Source organism: Oncorhynchus nerka, unplaced genomic scaffold, assembly GCF_034236695.1.
Source record: "Oncorhynchus nerka isolate Pitt River unplaced genomic scaffold, Oner_Uvic_2.0 unplaced_scaffold_1252, whole genome shotgun sequence".
NCBI classification, from domain to species: Eukaryota; Metazoa; Chordata; class Actinopteri; order Salmoniformes; family Salmonidae; genus Oncorhynchus; species Oncorhynchus nerka.
Window position 1 is genome coordinate 82,764 of NW_027040087.1, and position 15,441 is coordinate 98,204.

General features: G+C 40.6%; 1 protein-coding gene and 1 long non-coding RNA gene across 2 annotated transcripts; both read left to right on the forward strand.

Moving 5' to 3' along the window:
- The first annotated feature begins 5,194 nt into the window (after window positions 1-5,194).
- Window positions 5,195-8,020, forward strand: LOC135569029 (uncharacterized). The gene is made up of 3 exons (XR_010462809.1): window positions 5,195-5,318; window positions 7,350-7,682; window positions 7,777-8,020. It is a non-coding gene; the product is annotated as an uncharacterized LOC135569029 (long non-coding RNA).
- A 112-nt stretch (window positions 8,021-8,132) lies between these two features.
- Window positions 8,133-13,646, forward strand: LOC135569026 (B-cell receptor CD22-like; the record flags this gene model as incomplete). The annotated part of the gene is made up of 7 exons (XM_065015839.1): window positions 8,133-8,460; window positions 8,689-8,961; window positions 9,115-9,378; window positions 9,610-9,700; window positions 9,875-9,929; window positions 10,023-10,257; window positions 13,344-13,646. Coding segments are annotated over 7 exons (1,359 nt in total), but the record flags the coding sequence as incomplete, so codon positions are not given.
- Window positions 13,647-15,441: the final 1,795 nt, after the last annotated feature.

The window sequence follows — 15,441 nt, forward strand, 5'->3', positions numbered from 1 at the left end:
AAAGAAATACATGCTATATATCAAACATTGATTTACTGTGAGGTTTAGCTACAATGTTTCCTGAGGGGAAGACCTCCCCTCGTGACTCCAGTGTTAGCCCTCTCCTCCCCTCAGGATTCTAGTGATGGACCTCTGGACCTTTTCTCCCCTCCTCAGGATTCTAGTGATGGACCAGTGGAGGACTCTTCTCCCCTCCTCATGACTCCAGTGTTGGATGAACTCTCCTCCCCTCAGGATTCCAGTGTTGGACCTCTCCTCCCCTCAGGATTCCAGTGTTGGACCTCTCCTCCCCTCAGGATTCCAGTGTTGGACCTTTTCTCATGACCCTCAGGACTATATCAGTTATAGGTTATATATGCCGTCTCAAATAGCACCCCCTCAGGACTTTCTCCCTCCCTTCCTCTCCCCCTTCTCCATTCTGTGCGGTAGGTGAGGGAGATATAGTTAGAATGTAGAACTCTGATACTCTCTATGTTCTTTACTGTAGGTGTGGGGGAGAGAGAGTATCAGAGTTCGACAAGAGAGATTATATGCCTCTGTCAACTTCAAGACTCCCAACATGTCCACTTGCACCTTTGAGAGGCTAAAGGTGAGAGGTGGGATGAAATTAATGCTGTCATATGCATTTAACTATGTGAGATGTGCTTTACATTTTTAGCTTGAACTTAAGGAGTGTGTACTTTTGGGACCATGCCATTGGTTCAATTGTACTTTTGGGACTATGCCATTGGTTCCATTGTACTTTTGGGACTATACTATTTGTTCCAGTGCATGCTTAGGGCTATGCGATTGATTCTATTGTACTTTTGGGATGATGCTATTTGTTCCATTGCACTTTTAGGATAATCTTTATTTAACCTTTATTTTATCCAGGCAAGTCAATTAAGAACAAATTCTTATTTAAAATGGCGGCCTTTGGGGGCTTAAAAAAGGTAATGCAAACTAGAGACATGGGCTGACAACTAGAAACAGCTACATGTCTCAACAACCTGTTCCTCTATTTGTCCTTTGAACTCATCCAAGGAAAGACATTCCAAGATCAAGGGGCTGAATGGGCTTTTTTCCATGTTTGGTTCTAATTCTCGGTACTGTTATCATAAAACCAGATTGAGATCTGAGTTTGTATGTGTTCTCATTTCATGCTAGAAGAGAGAATATATGAAATGGCAGTTTTCCTTAAATGGTCTTCTGAATAAGAATGTACCAGTGTTTGAGCCTGGGTGTTGCTACTGATGTCCACCTGACAGCACTGTAGAGATCACAATGGTGAGTTAGACGTCTCTGCATGACACACAGATTCAAGAGCCTTCAGTGTAGAGCTTGAGTCTTGCACATAAATAGTATCATCATTGTCCAACACAGAAAGAAAAGTACAACGATTCAACTCCTTTCTGTCAGGAAATGAAAAACAAGCCGGTAATAAAACCAAATATAATGTTATTGGTTTCATCGTACTTTGGGACAATGCTATTAATTCAATTGTACTTTTGGGACTATGCTATTTCTTCCATTGTATGTATTTGGACTGCACCTGCGGTTTGTCCTCCTGTCCAGGGGCTGGAGCTGGAGAGCACCAGGCTGGTAATCAGGTACACAGACCGCTGGGTCCAGAGAACCCCTCCCTCTCCTCAGAGGACCAACTCTATAGGCCTCAACACCTCCTCAGCCTCCCAGTACACCTCCACAGGGTACAGACATCCGTCTGTCATTCAAAACATCATTATGAGTTATTCTAAAGTGTTACCAATCAACTCATATTAACTGTTGAAATGTACAAAGTGATGGAAGGAGGAAGCATTAGCCCAGGTGCAGGTGTTTGTGTTTTCATACTGTTTGTCTCTCTCTCTCCCAGGACCAGGAGGATGGCTCCCATCAATGGTGACGAGTGTTTCTTCTGGAGGACAACCGGCTGTTTCTATGGTGACAAGTGTTGCTTCAAAGACAAGCCTGACCAGAGAGGAAGAGACAGGAAACCATGGCAACCCTGAACACCTTGACCACCCTGACCACCACGCATCGACTGGATAGTAGAGAGGGAGGAGAATGATGAAGATTAAGGAAGAGGATGAGGGACTGTGTCCCTACTTTAAAAGGGAACAGGAGGCTTGGGGGTGGGGGGTTACCCCATTTGTCGTCCTCTGGCACAGACCACAGATCCCAGACAGAACACTGGACATATATAATGAGTGTGTGAAGTGTCAATCAAAGTGAAGAGGAGTGAAGAGATCAGTGAGCTGAACACATCTCTTTCACACAAGCACACACTGGAAATTCAGAGCAGATTTCCTTGGCCTTGTCATAATGCCAGCTCACTGTTGTCTGTTGTTTCTAGCTAGCTAATGTTGATAGCTAGATGACAGGTAACTAGCTAGCTCACTAGCTAACTATGGGGTCTTGCTGTAATTCAGCGGCAGCACATCATATTGTTCACAATCCAGTACATTCAGAGTAGCTGTGTGATGCACAAAAATGCTTGTTTATCACTGAATAACAGCAGCACCATGGAGCTAACAAGCTAGCTGAGATCACTAGTTCACTCAATTAAAACACCAGTTCAACATAAGTCCCAATTACACAGTACTTTTACGTACGTGACTGTTTTATTATATATATTTTTTGACATTTTCTACCTTCTATTTTGTATATTTTCATCACACTAGTAGGGACATATGAGGCCTGGAAGCTGCAGTAATGTTGAGATGTCAGTAGGGAGAGCTCTAGTCTAGAACACTGGAACCAAAGATACTCCCCTTTCATCTGTTCTGGAACCTTCAATACCAGCTGATGAGGAGTGATGGGAATGGGTCACATTTTGTCTCTTGTAAAACATGTAGGTCCACTCCTCAAATAAAGAAATGCAACTACAGTATTCTGACTTTAGCACATTTTCTATTTAGATACAGTAACATCCCGTATGTGACATGCTGTTCATGCATGTTAATGCCCTGACTAGGCTACTTTTGAAATGTGTCAACCACAGAACTCAAACAGGCTTCGCCTGCTTCTACTAACTCTTACAGTAGAATACTTCTTGTTTCCACGCATTGACAGTAAGTTGACTAACTGTTCAAGACCTCTCTCTTTCACTTCACTCTGTAAGTACACTTGACAATATCTTGAAATATAGTTTTAGTTTTGATGTTTTTAGCCAAACATCACATGACTTCCTGTATCGTTGTACTTGTTGGTTTATTTTGAACTGTGTTTTGGTTGTTACATCAGGGCCTGTATTCATAAAGTGTCTCAGAGGGTCCACATAATTATGATCTAAAAGGCTAAACTGATCCCAGATCAGCTCTCCTACTCTGATACAATTTGTGAATACTGATCCTGGACTATGGTTTCATGTGTTTAGTTTAGTTCAGTTTATTCATTTACATGTTTAAAACATGATCAGTAGAGTTTACCAGTAACACCCAGATCTCCATTCAATAGGGTCATGTTCACTGTCATAGTATAACAGGGTCAAGAATAACTGTGTGTGTGTGTGTGTGTGTGTGTGTGTGTGTGTGTGTGTGTGTGTGTGTGTGTGTGTGTGTGTGTGTGTGTGTGTGTGTGTGTAAATGTATTTTTACACATAAATCAGATTGTGGGATATACAGTCACGACCAACATTATTGGCACCTTTGACATACATTGAGCTTTATTGTCTGCTACAAAGTTGGGATGTACGTTGTACATGTGGTTTCACATAAAGACTTGTACATGCTATTTTCAAAGCTCTCAGAGCAACAGATTGTTGTGGAGACATTTTGAAAATGGCCTAAAGTAAGAGTTATGAGTGATTGAATGAATGCTTCGTAAGAGCTTTAGGAGTAGTATAGACACAGTGATGGTGGGTTGTGTTTAGGAGTAGGATTAACATGAGACACAGTGATGGCGGGTTGTGTTTAGGAGTAGTATTAACATGAGACACAGTGATGGTGGGTTGTGTTTAGGAGTAGTATTAACATGAGTCACAGTGATGGTGTGTTGTGTTTAGGAGTAGTATTAACATGAGACACAGTGATGGTGGGTTGTGTTTAGGAGTAGTATTAACATGAGACACAGTGATGGTGGGTTGTGTTTAGGAGTAGTATTAACATGAGACACAGTGATGGTGGGTTGTGTTTAGGAGTAGTATTAACATGAGACACAGTGATGGTGGGTTGTGTTTAGGAGTAGTATTAACATGAGACACAGTGATGGTGGGTTGTGTTTTAGTAGAGATGGTGGGTTGTGTTTAGGAGTAGTATTAACATGAGACACAGTGAAGTTGGGTTGTGTTTAGGAGTAGTAGAGATGGTGGGTTGTGTTTAGGAGTAGTATTAACATGAGACACAGTGATGGTGGGTTGTGTTTAGGAGTAGTATTAACATGAGACACCGTAATGGTGGGTTGTGGTTTTGTTGGTTTAGATGCACACACTGACTGTCAATTTCCTGTTCTGCTTTGCTGTCTGTCCTCTCACAGGCCTCCTGAATAATTTCAGAAATCTATATATGCACATTAGACCATACAGAATATGTTCCTCTGTGGCTCAGTTGGTAGAACATGGCACCTACAACGTTATGGGTTTGGTTCCGGGACCACCCATAGGTAAAATATATGCACAAAGACTGTACATTGCTTTTGATAACCTAATGGCAATATGAATGGACAGCAGACTACCATAGACCACACAGTCAGTACAGCAGGCTATGGTGATGTTCATTCCTGCCTCTCCTAGATACAGCTTCTACCAGTACTGTACAACAGAGGAGGCTGGTATACAGGAGGATGGGCTCATTATAATGGCTGGAATGACAGGAACAATCTAGAAGAAAAAGAAACGCACACCTATTTAGGCGAGGTGCTGGCTAGCGGAGTAGAAAACTTGTAATTACCAACATTTCGACAACCAAGCTGTCTTCACCAGGATGTAATCACAAACACTGTGGGATGACTCGGTTATGTAGTGTCAAAAGACACAGGTGTCTGTAATCATGGCCAAGAGTGGCCTAATATCATTGGTTAATTATCAAATATTAAAATGGCATACAAAGAACAGCATCCAAACAACAAATGGATAGCATACGATCATACATTACTTTGACTACACAAGCTTCTAAACAGTTACAATGGCAAAGTCACAATATTCACAAGAATGGCTTCAGATCAAAGTTTACGTTGAGACCGAAGGGAGCAAGGGTCTTTAAGTTAAAGATCCAGGCAGCCTCTCGTTTTAACAATGAATTATCAAGGTCACCCCCTCTCCTAGGCAGGGTGACATGTTCGATGCCAATATAACGCAGAGACGAAATCGAGTGGCCTGCCTCCAAGAAGTGGGCCGCAACTGGGTAAGTAAAGTTTTTACACCTAATGGTGCTACGATGCTCTGAGATACCTACTTTTAATTCGCGCTTTGTTTTACCAACATCATTTTTACCACAAGGACAAGTTATAAGATAAATAACTGCCTTTGTGGAGCACGTGATAACACCTTTAATTGGGATCTGTTTCCCTGTTTGTGGGTGTTTGAAGGATCTACATTTATAAGTGCCATTGCATTGAGCACAGCCATTACATTTGTATTTTCCATCCAGTAGGGGCGCAAATAGACGTTGTTCAGGAATATCTTGGGGTGGTAAATCAGAATTTACCAATTGGTCTCTGAGATTTCTGCCCAGCGAGAATACGACCAAGGGAAGGACCGAAAACACATTACCGAGACTATCATCGGATTTTAGAATGTGCCAATGTTTGTGAACAATTCCCTTAATTTGTTCAGAACGCTTTGAATAGCGGGTAGTTAGAACACAAGAATGCGTCTTTTTTAGAATTTTCTCAATGGCAATATTAATCTGATCATTTTGTAGCCACTCTCCTTGAACTTTCTTTGTGTCTCAGCCATATTTCTGTCGAAATCTGATTTTTCTTTGCTAATTCTTTTGATTCGACAGTATTGGCTGTAGGGCAAACTATTTTTCAAGGGAAGTGGTTGACAACTATCAGCCCTCAACAAACTGTTACGATCAGTAGGCTTCCTGTAAAGATCAGTGTATAGAACATTATCTTCACACAAGATCAGAAGATCAAGAAAAGTGATTTGACGTGTATCAGATTGCATAGTAAATCTCAAATGATCAGAGCAGGAGTTAAGAAAAGCATAAAACGCCTGGCGCTGTTTTGCATCACTCCTCCATAGAACAAAAATATCATCAATATACCGTTTCCAAATAATGATGTTAGGCAAGAAAACATTTTTGAGAGGATTGAAAATAGACTGTTTCTCCATGTAACCCACATACAAAGTAGCATAGTTAGGAGCCATGGGGGATCCCATAGCAGTACCCATCGTCTGAATAAAGAAATCATTCAGAAACATGAAATAGTTATGTGTGACTACTATTTCAGCCAATGTTATAATGCATGCACTGGAAGGTAGTCCATTAGGGTCACGTTGCGGAAGAAAATGTTCCATAACTTCGATACCGCCCTCGTGTGGAATATTTGTGTATAACGACTCAACGTCAAAAGTAACTAACAAGATATTCTCAGGGAGAGGATCAAGAGATTCAATGATAGGTGTCCTTTACAAAGGAGGGGAGCTGTTCTGCGATTGGTCTAATAAAAAAGTCAGAATTAGGGGAGCTAAAGCATTCCCTTAAACGGATATTTCTAAAAAACTTGAACATGTCTACCTTAACATCAAAATCGTTGCACTGGGTTTTAGGCACAAAATATAACCCTTTATTAAGCAAAGAGACATGGGCAGGGCTCAATATCTTGGAATGACAGGAACATCATTCATTTTATTCCCATTACTTCCCAAATGAATGAGGACTGGAGGCTGCAGTAATGTTGAGATGCCAGTAGGTGGAGCTCTAGTCTAGAACACTGAACCTTCAGTACCACTTTGATGCAGCTGATGAGGAGTGATGGTCATGGGTGTGTAAATTGAATGGGTTCTAATTGAATAACATCATGGAACTTTGACCTCTATATACAGAACTCAGAAGGGCAAGGTAGGTCATTAAAATGTTAATGTTATAAATAGTTTAGTGAACACATTGTTTACATGGTTCTGTATGTAGTATAAAAGACCACAGTGAAAATTAACACATTTTTTAAATAAAATAAATATATGCCCAGACTTGTCTTTTGGACAGTCTCTTGCTTGGCTCACTTCCCAACAACACTCTGTCTGGAGTTCTGAAACAGAAAGTTACTCTTGTGCTGTTAAAGGCCATGAGGATCTCCGCTCTCCTGCAGTGTGTGAGTCTGGAATCCATTGGGATAGTTTGTAGCTAACCTTTCTTTTTAACAAAGTAAGGCAATTGTCTTACTTCAAGGTATGTGTTAAAAAAATCGATTTAATGTATTTTCAGGTGTTCAGGGTCACAACCGCTGGAGGGTGACTTACACCAAGAGGAGAATCTGTGTCTTGAAGGGCTCCACAGTGAACATATCCTGCTCTTACACTCATCCCACTAGTTATATAGAACAAGGTTCATTCTGGTTTACACAGAAACACCCTGTAGATGTCAGGTCATATCCAGAGTCTGCAGGTCGTGTGCAGTACAATAGGAACACAGAGAACCACCACACCATGACAATAACACACCTGACAGAGAAGGACTCGGCTGAATACAAATTCAGAATAATAACAACAGAAGAGGGGAGATTTTCTGGTCTTCCTGGTGTGATGTTGACTGTCACAGGTAATACTTCACCTACAGTTGTTACTGTAATAGGACAAGTCTAATCACATGACAAGCCAGTCTGGAGTCAAATATGACTGATGTTTCCTCTTAGATATCCTGTTGGAGATGGATCCTACGTCTGTGTCAGAGGGGGAGAGAGTCACACTGAGATGTAGAACCAAATGTACAGTCAGTCTCAACCCCACCTACATCTGGTACAAGAACGGACAAAGTCTGACCAACCCAATCACCAGTTATAACAGCCTGATCCTAGACCCAGTCACCAGTTATAACAGCCTGATCCTAGACCCAGTCACCAGTTATAACAGCCTGATCCTAGACCCAGTCACCAGTTATAACAGCCTGATCCTAGACCCAGTCACCAGTTATAACAGCCTGATCCTAGACCCAGTCACCAGTTATAACAGCCTGATCCTAGACCCAGTCACCAGTTATAACAGCCTGATCCTAGACCCAGTCACCAGTTATAACAGCCTGATCCTAGACCCAGTCACCAGTTATAACAGCCTGATCCTAGACCCAGTCACCAGTTATAACAGCCTGATCCTAGACCCAGTCACCAGTTATAACAGCCTGATCCTAGACCCAGTCACCAGTTATAACAGCCTGATCCTAGACCCAGTCACCAGTTATAACAGCCTGATCCTAGACCCAGTCACCAGTTATAACAGCCTGATCCTAGACCCAGTCAGCAGTGAGGATGCAGGGAACTACTCCTGTGCTGTAGAAGGCTTAGAGAGAATCCTCTCTCCAGAAGAGACTCTCACTGTCAGATGTGAGTACATGGAGTGTTGATATATCTACAGTGAAAGTCATTGAAATCATCTTTGTAATACATGGTTCTACATGTCAGTGTAATATACTAATCTATACTAATTTACATCATCTCTGTAATACATGGTTCTACATGTCAGTGTAATATACTAATATATTAATTTACATCATCTCTTGGTGGCTTACATGTTATGTGACTTGTTATTTGTTCCGTCATCTTCAACACCAGATGACCCAAAGAACACCTCAGTGTCAGTCAGTCCCTCTGGTGAAATAGTGGAGGGCAGTTCAGTGACTCTGACCTGCAGCAGTGATGCCAACCCACCTGTGCAGAGTTACACCTGGTACAAGAAGAATGGCTATCAGTCTGTCTCCTACGGGAACACAGGACCTCATCTTGTCTTCAATCTTATCAAGTCCTCTGACACTGGAGAGAACTACTGTGAGGCCTGGAATGGGATTAAGATGGGGAGGTCTGAGTCTATCAACATGGATGTGAAATGTGAGTAAAGTCCAGCTCAGTATCACATGTGTTCCTGTTCATGTTTTGTATTAGTGGATTCTATTCTTAATAGTCTGGCTTCACAGATGTTGATATGTCATGTGAGGTTGTAATTACACCTTTATGACCCTCTGATGAATTCTCCTTTACCAGACGCTCCACAGAACATCTCAGTGTCAGTCAGTCCCTCTGGTGAAATAGTGGAGGGCAATTCAGTGACTCTGACCTGCAGCAGTGATGCCAACCCACCTGTGGACAAATACACCTGGTACAAGAAGAACGTAAACTCACCAAAAGCATCAGGACAGAGTTACAGCATCACTAACATCATCTCTGAGGACAGAGGAGAATATTACTGTGAGGCCCAGAATGGAAGAGGATCTATGAACTCTACAGCTCTGATGATCATTGTAGCAGGTAAAGTTACATCTTCAATACTTCAATACAAATTGACAGGTTTCAAGCTGATCTTAATCATTGTGTTTTGACTGATTACACTTTGGTTTATAATTATGTTTTGGCTTATGATGTCACAAGTATTATAAGATCCCAAAGTATTAACACGTATTGTGGTGATATTCTATAATGTGTTAGATTTTAGATTATAAGAACATGACATGTCCTCATATCATCCATATTATATTATAGGGAAACAAATATCAGTTCTGACTGCAGCTGTAGGAATCATTGTTGTTGTTCTGGTTCTCATCCTCTGTCTCTCTGGACTCATGTGGTTCAGGTGAGTGAGATTGCATATATTTTTATATAATTTCACTTTAGTCATTGTAAATTTGAATTTGTTCTTTAACTGACTTGCCTAGTTAAATAACGGTTCAATAAAAATAAATAAAAGTAACTTAATTTATTAATTGATTGATTGATATCTTCATACATTCATTCATGTACAAAACAGGAAGAAGAACTCCACATCCACCTCCAACACAAGAGACACAGCAGATGATGGACAGGTGAGTCTGTTGGAATCAGAAGGTGACTGTGATGACTGTGTATTCTTTGTGGAACATTTCCACTCCTCATGTTGTCTGTTCTCTCTCCATCAGGGAGACTCTAGTCCAGTGTATGACAACATCTCAAACATGGCCATGACCCCTACTGCAGCACAGACAGAGTCCACATACGACCAGGATGATGTTCACTACGCCAGCGTCCACTTCTCTCACTCCAAAAACCAGGAAGTGCCTCTGTACTCCACCGTCCAGCTGCATCAACCACAGAAACAGGACCAAGATGTCCACTACGCTGCTGTGAAATTCAACCTCCCAGTTCTGCCACCCAGTGAGCATATTCTGCCATTACAGCAACATAGAGTCAATACTAGAACATTGTGAACAAACAGCATTAAAGGAGAAGCTTGTTTACAACCTAATCTGGATGGGGGGGGGGGGGGGAAGGGAATCTCATTTACTGCATTTCTACACAATTAAAACACTTTTAAATGGTATTTGGAAAACAGAAAAAAAACAAGCAAAAATGACCCCAGCCATTATCACCTATGCTGCTGAGAGTTATTTCACCTCAGTCCATTATCACCTTGGCTGCTGAGGGTTATTTCAGCTCAGTTCATTATCACCTTGGCTGCTGAGGGTTATTTCACCTCAGTCCATTATCACCTTGGCTGCTGAGGGTTATCTCACCTCAGTCCATTATCACCTTGGCTGCTGAGGGTTATCTCACCTCAGTCCATTATCACGTTGGCTGCTGAGGGTTATCTCACCTCAGTCCATTATCACCTTGGCTGCTGAGGGTTATCTCACCTCAGTCCATTATCACCTTGGCTGCTGAGGGTTATCTCACCTCAGTCCATTATCACCTTGGCTGCTGAGGGTTATCTCACCTCAGTCCATTATCACCTTGGCTGCTGAGGGTTTTCTCACCTCAGTCCATTATCACCTTGGCTGCTGAGGGTTAATTCACCTCAGTCCATCTACAAACACATAACCTATTAGCTATACTGTTGTAATGTTATACACCTGAAAGGGAGGAAATATGGGAAATGATTCACACTGACACACTAATCAGAGAAGAAATAAAAACATGTGACATTTTTAGAACTGTATTGTTTACATGTTGATAGTATTATAATGTAGAACTATAGGGAAGATAGGTCCTGTGGAGGTGTACATATTCTATTGAAACATATCTTTATAAATATATAGCTATATAGGGAAGATAGGTCCTGTGGAGGTGTTCATATTGTATTGAAACATATCTTTATAAATATATAGCTATATAGGGAAGATAGGTCCTGTGGAGGTGTTCATATTGTATTGAAACATATCTTTATAAATATATAGCTATATAGGGAAGATAGGTGCTGTGGAGGTGTTCATATTCTATTGAAACATATCTTTATATATATATAGCTATATAGGGAAGATAGGTGCTGTGGAGATGTTCATATTGAAACATATTTATTTTATGTTCCTAAAGTGTTTGATTAGATTAGTACAGATTTTCTCAGGGGACCCCACATGGGGCCCCGACCCCAAGTTTGGGAACCACTGTAAAAACCTCTCTCTCTGCTTGCTTCCTCTCTCTCTTGGTCTCCTCTACTTCTACCTGCATTGCAGCCTGCCTCAGCCTCTCCACTGAGCCCCACATCACTGTCTGTCTCAGTAGCCTGTTCTCTGTAAAGGACTTAGTAGTGTATGGTTTGTCCTGCTGAGGTAGGCTCCATTTAACGTAAGCTTCTTACTTCATCCTTCTAGCTGGCTAACATGCTTACCAGACTGGACACATCGTGTGTGCGTCACAAAATAAATGTAGAAATCCATGTTATTAAATTATAGCACCCACACTGATCCCGCACGCCAAGGAGCGACTCCTCATTGGTTTATAGAAGCTGGTACCCACGTGCCATCTCCTCATTGGTTATACCCACGTGGGTGACTGAAAGACTAACTTTTTTGCTGGTCTTCATGGTAATACTATGAAAGTTTAGCTGCGATCACCATATAAATTCAAAGATGAAAAGGCCTGGAAGGAGGAGAGATGACTAGAAATGATTCAGTTGGCCGTTTATGTGTGGATTAATTGTCGGAGTAGAGGACCTTGTGCATTTCAGGTAAAATAACAACTCAATGTTTATATCCCAGGACAAATTAGCTAGCAACAGCAAGCTAGCTAAATAGGACGAATTAGCTAGCAAGTGCAAGCTAACTAGTCAAATTGCCATCCATGTTTAATGCTTTTCGACCTGTCCCCAAATTAATGTAATTTGTTTTGATATTTTAACCTGCGTGTCGTGATCGCGTTTGGTGTAGGGGGAGAAAATAAATGTATGCACGATGGCGCGAAGCCGGTTTGGGTTCCGTGTAAGTAATATTAACCAGACCCCTTCAATGTTACTGCAATAGAAATGTCAGCTGGCAGCTATGCCCCCGACCTGACTGACATGTCTATGAGCGACTACTTACCAGTCATTCTCCGAGAGTGATGTTTTTGTTTGGTGGATGTCTGTAGAAGCGGCAGGAGTTGCAAGATAGATTTTTTTTATTTAAATGCCTTTTGTTCGGTGTCTCGCAAACAGATTGTCAGCAGAGCTATCTGCTAGTTGGGGTATTTGGTTTCACGTCGCCCTCGGCCTGTTCAGCGAGAAGTGGAATTAGCTGTTTGAGAGAATGGTGAATGTGCTGCTGAAAAGCAAATCAGGGAGGAAGATCCGGGGACCAACATAATGAACAAATCACAGTTCATGATTCCAATCGTTCACAAAGAGGCAGGAGAGATTAGTCAGATCAAGAAAATAAGCTTTGAACAACACTGGGAGCAATATATAGATGTTCATTTCTTTATTACTTTTCATTTATTCATAATTATTCATTTTCGTTATTGTGTACAGTATATGTATTAGGCTATTATTATTATTTTCAAAATTAACATTCGGTGTCCTCATATGTAGTTACGGCCATGTGCTCATTGGAGGAGTAGACAATGATGATGTCATAAATAATGCATATTCTGCTTTAAGGTAATTCATGCCTCAATACCATAAACAGGACGAGGACTGCAATAAACTGCTGTGAAATGTAACCGCCTCACTGCTGCCCCCCTGTGACCATATTCTGCATTAAGGTCATTCATATGCTGCTGCTTATTGTAGGGGATGTCATCAATACGCAAAACAGTTGACCCCTAGTGACTACTAGTGATGTCATTTCCTTAATCTACCAACCCAACAATGGACATTTCAAGACAATTACCATGACATGACTATAATGAGAGAGTGATGAGTTCCAAATGGCACTCAATTCCCTATTTAGTGCACTACTTTTAACCGAGCCCTATCGGCCCTGGTCAAACGTAGTGCACTATAAAGGGTATAGGGTTCCTTTGTTTCATTTCTGTTTCTCTCTCCTCAGACCAGCAGCAGCACAAGCAGCTGAGGTGGATGCCTCTGGGATCTACAGTACAGTCAACAAACCCAGAACCAAGAAGACTTGAACATAACAAACCAAGAACCAAGAAGACCTGAACACAACAAACCCAGAACCAAGAAGACATGAACACAAAGGCCCAGAACCACAAACCCAGAACCAGGAAGAACTGAACACAACAAAACCAGAACCAAGAAGACCTGAACACAACAAACCCATAAACAAGAAGACATGAACAGAACAAGTTTGACAAAAACCTTGTATAAATATAAATAAAACCTTGTATCGGGGGTTTGTGGTATGTGGCCAATATACCACGGCTAAGGGCTGTATCCAAGTACTCAGTGTTGTGTTGTGCATAAGAACAGCCCTTAGCCATGGTATATTGGCCATATACCACACCTCCTCAGGCCTTATTGCTTAAGTTTATAATAGCAATAACAAACTTCAGGGGTTTGTGGTATATGGACAATATACTGTACCACGGCTAAGGGCTGTTCTTGAGTGAATATGCCGTGGTATATTGACCATATACTGCAATCCCCTGAGGTACCTTATTGCTATTATAAACTGGTTACCAACATAAATTGAACAGTAAACAAGTATTTTTGCATCATACCTGTGGTATATTGTCTGATATACAGTATACACTTCTGAAATGCTGTTTCAGCCAATCAGCATCTAGGACCCAAACCACCCAGTTTATAATGGTATGTAATAATATTTTCCATCCAGCAGACACTTTTATCCAAATTCACTCAGTCATTACAGTCATGTTCAAATACATGTATCGTATGTGTAGTCCCAGCAGTGTCACGCTCGTTAAAATGGACGGACCAAGGCACAGCGTTAGTTGGGTTCCACATATTTATTTGCAGTGAAACTTAAACCAAAAACAAGAAACATACAACAACCGTGAACTATGTGGTGATGAATGAACTCACACAAAACAATATCCCACAAAGCAGGTGGAAACAGGGAACCCTTAAGTATGATCCCCAATTACAGACAACGAACATCAGCTGCCTCTAATTTGGAACCATACTAAGAGCACCAACATATAAATGAAAAGACTAGAACACCCCCTAGTCATGCCCTGACCTACAACACCACAGAGAACCAAGTGCTATCTATGGTCAGGGCGTGACAAGCAGGAATTGAACCCATGCACCATGCTGTACAAACTGGGCCACACAGAACTACTCTATTCACACTTAGAGTAGGAGTTCTGATCCCGGGTCAGTTTTGCCTTTTAAACTATGATGAATAAGTAGGACCTTAACATTTATTTTTAATTTTTATTGTAAACATTTCTGCTTACAGCATCTTTTTCCCAAAATGTTGTATTTCTGAAGTAGACAACCTCAAGGTCCAGTTGTATTTTATATAACTATATATGTTTGTATGTTATATTTCTGAAGTAGACAACCTCAAGGTCCAGTTGTATTTTATATAACTATATATGTTTGTATGTTATATTTCTGAAGTAGACAACCTCAAGGTCCAGTTGTATTTTATATAACTATATATGTTTGTATGTTATATTTCTGAAGTAGACAACCTCAAGGTCCAGTTGTATTTTATATAACTATATATGTTTGTATGTTATATTTCTGAAGTAGACAACCTCAAGGTCCAGTTGTATTTTATATAACTATATATGTTTGTATGTTATATTTCTGAAGTAGACAACCTCAAGGTCCAGTTGTATTTTATATAACTATATATGTTTGTATGTTATATTTCTGAAGTAGACAACCTCAAGGTCCAGTTGTATTTTATATAACTATATATGTCTGTATGTTATATTTCTGAAGTAGACAACCTCAAGGTCCAGTTGTATTTTATATAACTATATATGTTTGTATGTTATATTTCTGAAGTAGACAACCTCAAGGTCCAGTTGTATTTTATATAACTATATATGTTTGTATGTTATATTTCTGAAGTAGGCAACCTCAAGGTCCAGTTGTATTTTATATAACTATATATGTTTGTATGTTATATTTCTGAAGTAGACAACCTCAAGGTCCAGTTGTATTTTATATAACTATATATGTTTGTATGTTATATTTCTGAAGTA